The 7,083-nt window shown below is 37.2% G+C and overlaps 1 protein-coding gene across 1 annotated transcript; it reads right to left on the bottom strand.

Annotated features, from left to right (window-relative positions):
• Positions 1-733: 733 nt before the first annotated feature.
• Positions 734-5,710, bottom strand: LOC140145768 (stomatin-2-like). Its single transcript, XM_072167445.1, has 5 exons — positions 5,616-5,710; positions 4,970-5,076; positions 4,347-4,419; positions 1,888-1,958; positions 734-1,428 (listed from the first exon to the last, which is right to left on the bottom strand). The coding sequence occupies exons 1-4, from the start codon at positions 5,650-5,652 to the stop codon at positions 1,891-1,893; spliced, it is 285 nt and encodes a 94-aa protein (XP_072023546.1). The 5' UTR covers positions 5,653-5,710; the 3' UTR covers positions 734-1,428; positions 1,888-1,890.
• Between the last annotated feature and the right edge of the window lie 1,373 nt (positions 5,711-7,083).

The following is a 7,083-nucleotide window of genomic DNA, read 5'->3' as shown; positions in this document are numbered from 1 at the left end:
ATGAAGGATAAATCACACCTTCTGTAGATAACATAAAATGTGAAATCGACCAACATTTTAAATGTGTTTTTATTGTAAATATATCAGTCCAAATTCAAATTTAACCGTGCACGTCTATGCAGTGTGCGAGCAGTGGTGTCATGTTCACACTCACACAGCTGTGCTAACCGTAAGTTGACCCCAGTGGAGCGCTGGGTAGTGCTTAAATCATCCTCTGGTTCAACCCTCTGTTCTGTGGGGTGCTCTGATTTTGCCAAAAGAGGTGTCAAATTGTTCGTTTTCATAAAACAATTCAAATAAGGATAGGATTGCACCATCTAGAATGTTTCATTACCTAGGTAACACAACAAAATAGGTCAAGTACCATTGAGGAACAATTTGAGCAACTTTGAAAAGTTTGATAACCTTTTCCCGCCAAAAGTTACTCCGGTTCAATTGCTATAAGACATTTTCAAAATTTTCCCTGATACTTCTATCATTAACATTTAAAATAGAGAAGGTATCATTGATACATTTTTGTTTTTGTCTAAACTCACCCGGAGTCAGATAATTACATGTTGGTACATTAATGTTTTCTATTGTTTAATCATCTTTGTTGTTATTTTGAAATCTAATAGGATTGAACATCATTTTATCATACTTTTCTATTTGGATATCCGAATTGAATCTGTAATTTCTTCAGAGTCACTCATAACTTCGCAATCTGAATCATCTATCATTTATATACTAGTCTTATTTTTGACATTGGCATTTGAACATTTAGTACATACATCAGGGGTAGATATAAGGAGCAATAATCAGCCGGCATTTTTGGGACAGCTGGCCCAAGGGCAAATCCACTGGGCCAGATTTGTTGTTAATATTATAACATGTCATAAATTCATAATTATGTCAAAATACCAACTGGCCCACTGGGCCATCCAGATGGAAAGTCTCCTGACCTAACGAGAAAACTTGCCATTGGCTAAATCGACCCCTCATACATATTCATTTGTTTTCAATACAGATATGGCTTTATGACTTATTAGATTCGCCAAACGTCCGTGTATACGCTGGCGAAGTTACGTAATTATTCGGATTAATTACCATAGCAATAGGTGAAAACAATTTTGAACATATCGCGCTGCACTACAATCAGGTTACACTCATCACCTGTGTATGTCTGCAATCATAGTTTGAATACAATACTGGTCTTTTCAACGATACTAATCTTACAGGTGCAAGTAATCAGCATGATATGGTTCAATGAAGCCTCGGGTACCGCGTGAACGTATCAGTGCAGCGCGGTATATTCAAATATTGTTTTCACCTATTGCTATGGTAGTTAATCCGATTATTACGTAACTTCGCCAGAGTAATATACGGCAAAGTATTGGCACCCAACTGCCAGTCATTATAGTACCATAAAGTCTTCAATCATCTGTTTTACTGCAAAAAAGGAAAAATAACAAAGGACATTTAGGATGTTAAATTATGAACTATAGCTGATGTGCAACGATTATGCGTTTATGGGGGTGGGGATGGGATGGCGGTGGCGGTGGGGTGGTGGGGGTGGGGGTGTTTCCGTCCAAAATGTGTGCCTAATATGGACCTTCTCCTTATGTAATAAATGTATCAAAATTCCTTATCCCTTAAAATACCAGCCAGCATCCCACAATGGGAGGCAAGAGGGGGTCTTGTAGATTTCAAATGGAGTCACCCATTCATGTAACCATGGTAACCCCCTTTGAAATTGACACTCCCTGCATGGGAGATTAAGGTCATATGGGGTGTATGAATATCAACTGGAATAATCCATTACACATTCCTCTAGTCTTCCCCACCATACCTTTCACTTATCTAATTGGTGTAGCGTTGTAGCTCTTGGTTTCATTTCATTAGACTTACCGCTTAAGGGGGCGTTGTCTGCAAGTCTACCTTGGTGTAGCTTTCAATACAAGGCAGAAGAAAGACTATACCTGAAATCAAACAAACAAACAAAAAAACATCAATTAAATTTGGGTGACCTGATCAACAGCCTCATCCCCCCACTTTTCAAAGTTGATCTAATGATTTTTAAAAAAAACATACCAATGTATTGCTCTCATCACAAGGATTCTGAACAAGTATAGCTTGATGTGTCTCCGACATACAGTTCTTGATTTATAGGCAAAACGGTCAAAGGTCAAATTTTGGAGCCCACAGGTGTTTGAAGTCTGCTCCAATTTTAATCCAACTGGTCTCAAAATTGTTCCTTTGGCAAAAATAAATCAAAATGAGAAAAGCTCCATTGTTTTGGACGTTTTGTCACATAGTAACAACACAAAATAGGTCAAAGTCAACACGGTTCAATGGAATATGTACTCTTTGAAATGTTACCAAGGTAACAAACCACCTGAGATATGGCAAACTATTCTTTTTAAAAATGTTTTTGCAAGTGGAACAATATGAGACCATTAATCAAAATCAGAAATGTTTACATTTTTGTCCCCCTGTGGAATCCAAATCTTGACATTTGACCTTTTCCTCTATAACTCAAGAAATGTTCATCGGAGATAGGTCAAACTATACTTTTTCTAAATCCTTATGATGAGATGGTTTTCGACAAAATTTGAAATTTCACCACCTGCATAAGCGACCATTTTGGATTTATGCAAATTAGGTACTGTTCCACTACTTGAAGTTTTGGCGACTTCTGATATGTTTTTGTGTGAGCTTTTGGGATATGGACGCATGCAAAATGGATTCTGTTGCAATTAGTGGTGGGTGATTTTTTAATTTGACTGGCCTACATATCACAGCTTATCACAGAGACAGTTACTGCACAGAGAAGATACCTTACCCTTCCCAGAATACTTTGCAACATGACGCATCACCTCACTACATCAAATGACACTACTATTACTTTGTACTTCCTGTTGTTTTCATGTTGAGAATAGATTTTGTTATTTAAATCGGATTTTTTTTATTTAAATCATTTTTTTTATTCCAAGAACTGCTATACCCCATGATAAAGTCAAAAGAGTACCAGTGGAATGCTAGTCATATGCACTGTATGCACAATCCTACCAGCTATTTACAAAAAAATCAAAACATGTTTTTACATGTGAAAATTTCAAAGAAAAACAAATTTGGTAAAAATCATGGGAAAAAAGCTGTTGAATTGAAAATGAATTTTAAGCAATAGGTAGGGTGACATCATAGAGGTATTTTAATTGTATTCAAAAGTTGTAGAAACATTAGGAATGAAGTAAAACAGACAATTTTAGGAAGAAATTAACTTATATTTATCAAAAATGGCAAACAAATTTAAATCAGTGCTTTAAAAAATTAAATCGCGATTTAAATCAATGACTTAAATCGGCATGATTTAAATCAAACAACCCTGCTAAACATGGGTTGATAGTTAAAGAAATTGATGGGGTAAGGGTGCAACACTTTGATCTGAAGAGACAGGTGAAGTGATGTAGCATTTAATATTGGCATGGGGGGGGTGACGTGACCTCAGTTGATTTGAAAATCTATAAAAAAAAATCCCATAGTAAAATCATGTTGCCGTACCATTAAAGGTAAATCTGGCCCTGGTGACAAGTTCAGCAGAATTATGATTATATTGTAATTTTTAACATTATTTTGAATATGTTTGTCTGCATAATTCTTTTTTAATTGCCATGGTTTTATACTGTAGGCTATTAATCTATTTTTGCCCTTAATTAATGGTTGCAAAAATGATATTAACTCTCTCCACACTGCAGACCGACAAGTTTCAAATAATGAAATGGAATCAGCATGAAAAATGCATTAAAATGAGTACAAACAAGTATTGGTTCAGTGGTTCTTGAGATAGCTCTTGATATTTTGAGAAAATATCCCAAAACTTGTGAGAGTATCTATGTTGAAACCTATCGTTGGTCGAAGCAGCAAAAAAAAAAAAAAAAAATCGATTTTCATTATCCAAATCAATGTATTATTGAAAAATAACACTTTGATGTTTTGCACACGTTCATTCTACAAATCATATACTTGATAACTTGCTTGATTTATTGTTAATGAGTTATGTACGTTTTACTAAAGTGATGTTGTTTCAGCCCTCTTTACAACATAACTCAAGAACCACGGGGCCTACAAAAGTATATAGGCCCCTATGTGATATTTGAATTCTTCTACACACTCACTATGAAATGATCAATGCAAATTTTGCCAAAGCTCACTACCATTCACAAGAATAGATGTTGTGAACTACCAAATCGGAACAGTGTAAAATTAATAGTTGCTAACCTTAATATAAAAATACACAGTGGCATCCATAGATATATCACATTTTGCATATAAACTCTACATATTCTATATATTCTTGTTCAACTCACCCGGTCCTTTAGGACCTCCAGGCTTTAATCTACCATGTCTGTATATTACAGCACGTTCATGTTGTTGCAACACCTAAAATAAAAACACAAAAAATAATGATCATATATTATGCAAGGAAACTAAGTCAAGAAACTCATTAAATTTTAAAATACTGAAAAAAAGGCAGAACTTTATCAAATTACAATAGTCAGTGCAATTATCATTATTGAAAATTGTTCAATATTGATAATAGTGCTGAATATTTTAATTTGTTAAAAAATTAAAGCCATGCCAGTAAGAATCTAACCACACGAACCCATCACTCCGTCTGGCTCCTTCCCTCTCCCTCCCTCTCCATTTAATCATACTTACCTTAATCATGTTAATACAGCAAAACAGTGATATGGGGAATGTTAACAGAACCAATAAATATGAGCTGGCAGTAAGAATCCAGTCACATGGACCTATCCCTCTGTCTGGCTTCCCCATCCCATCCTCTCTATTTACTTACCTTAATACAGAAAAACAGCGATATGGGGAATGTTAACAGAACCAATATTAATATGAGCTGCCAGTAAGAATCCAGCCACATGGACCTATCCCTCTGTCTGGCTTCCCCGTCCCATCCTCTCCATTTACTTACCTTAATACAGAAAAACAGTGATATGGGGAATGTTAACAGAACCAATAAATATGAGCTGCCAGTAAGAATCCAGCCACATGGACCTATCCCTCCGTCTGGCTCCCCGGCTGGAACAAAATAAAACAAAAGGAATCTATTAATGATGGGATATAAAATGATAGGGCCTATGTCCCCTGCTTCTTCAAGGTCTTCAAGTGTCCAGTTCCAGTTCTTTCACAATTAATAAAATAAACCAATGACTGTACCCAGGAAGTTGGGACTTTAATACAACCTATGGGGATTGACGATATTAAGTGTGGTAATGTGTTAGTGAACTGAAGTAGTGCAAGCTTCGTAAGCATACAGAACAAGAGTCGATCTCTACGGAACCACTACTAGCTCTAGCATGTCTAGGGCCATGATATATCGGGCTGTCTCATGATCTACGGTAGATAGCATAGATTCAAGCATGATTCAAGCATAGCCCCATACGATGGTCGATTGCCGTAATTGGTGCAAGTATTGCAGCAATGTTACATAATACACTCATGGAGATACTAAAGACCTGCCTCATTAATAATTATTGATTTAATTAATATGTCACACTTTCTCGAACATTGAATGCCAGAAGAGCTGTTTCATTTACCAGCACCATTATACCATTTACCTTCGCGCGATGATTCGTCGCGATCTACCATCATCATCCGCTTCTGATCGTTGTATTAAATTTTGATCCGCCGTTATTTCCACGTCGTCCGCGGGCTCAGGAGTATAAAGAGTTGACGTACAAGATACCTCCAAAATGTATCTTTCCACATGGCCGGGCACAGGGCACATGAAAAGGTTTACAGCCATAACGTTAATAGCCATGTAATGCATGTTGATTTCAACCTTTGACCATATTAAGCATACTCGAGTGCTCGCGATCAAAACAATGAATGGGGGCGCACGTTTACTGAGATAAAGGGCGCATACCACCAAATAACTTCTCCATGCATTGAAAAGCACGTAAAAATCAAAATTTTCCCGAGGCGGATTTTCTGGGTACCCATGCTAGATGATCCGAGGTTCCTTGACGTAACCACACGCAACCTACCGGGACTAGTTTAAAATAAATACAGTAAGCCAAAAATTAAGGTACCAGTTACGTTCACCTCCTGTATATCTCCCGGGGGGGGGGGGGGGGGGGGTTCTTCGAAAAATTTTGTACGGGGGTGTGCCACGCAGACTTTCGGATGCTGACTTTCTCTATACCTACTTTTTACTGTTTTTGCTACCCATCAGTATACCAATTTTTAAGAAAAAGCACCCAAAAAGCACCCAAATTTGACATAATTGGGCGCTTTAATGGCATTTTTTGCTCAAATGCGCCCAATTGGGCGCATTGGTATCCACTGAAAACGCACCCATCGATATACCAAAATCGCTGAAAAGGTACCCCAAAACCGTGGCACATCCCCGTATACCTTCAACCAGGAAGACCCTCCCCGGGGTATGTCATAATTGGAACAGGCAGCCAATAGCTGCATCTTTTAGCTCGAATTTAAGACCTCATTCGTTGAAATTGTTCAAGAAATAAAGACACGGCGATCCCAAAACCCAAGGAAGATACCAATTTAAAAGTTGCAGTTTGCTGTATTAAATGCCCTATTGATTTGTACACAAAGTGTTCTTGAACAAATAGCGCTGCGCTTCCATTAAAACTGACGTTGTGCTTTTATTGGTCAGAACACAAAAGTGCAACTTTTGATTTCGCTTTTTTCTTAGATTTTAGTTCACCGTTTCTTTAATTCTCAACCAAATTCAACAAATAAGGTCTTAAATCAGAGCTCAGATTACAGGTATTAGCTGCCTGTTTTAACATGGACATATTGGTGTTTGTTTAGGATATACAGGGATGAACACAACTGGTACCTTAATTTTTTGGCTTACTGTATATACCCCTATTAGACCAGCTTTCGATCAAACATACCTCTAGCGGGACCAGATTTACCGCCCCTAAACGGTAACACTGCGCCTATAGTATAACAAGTCATACTTAGAATAATTATTTTCTCAATTTGAAATCCACCCAAAAATAAAAATCATAGTGTATATAGATCCCTGTACTGGTTTTCGCCAGTGGAATTTCGGAC

Source organism: Amphiura filiformis, unplaced genomic scaffold (genome assembly GCF_039555335.1).
Source record: "Amphiura filiformis unplaced genomic scaffold, Afil_fr2py scaffold_597, whole genome shotgun sequence".
Taxonomy (NCBI): Eukaryota; Metazoa; Echinodermata; class Ophiuroidea; order Amphilepidida; family Amphiuridae; genus Amphiura; species Amphiura filiformis.
The sequence above is the reverse complement of the archived record's forward strand: the minus strand, read 5'-3'. Positions and strand labels throughout refer to the sequence as shown.

Coding starts and splice junctions, on each gene's coding strand:
- LOC140145768 (XM_072167445.1), bottom strand. CDS start 5,652: ATGATGATGGTAGATCGCGACGAATCATCGCGCGAAG. Junction 4,420..4,969: donor CACTGTTTTTCTGTATTAAG/GTAAGTAAATGG, acceptor TTTTTATTTTAG/GTGTTGCAACAACATGAACG. Junction 1,959..4,346: donor TGGAGGTCCTAAAGGACCGG/GTGAGTTGAACA, acceptor GTTTGATTTCAG/GTATAGTCTTTCTTCTGCCT.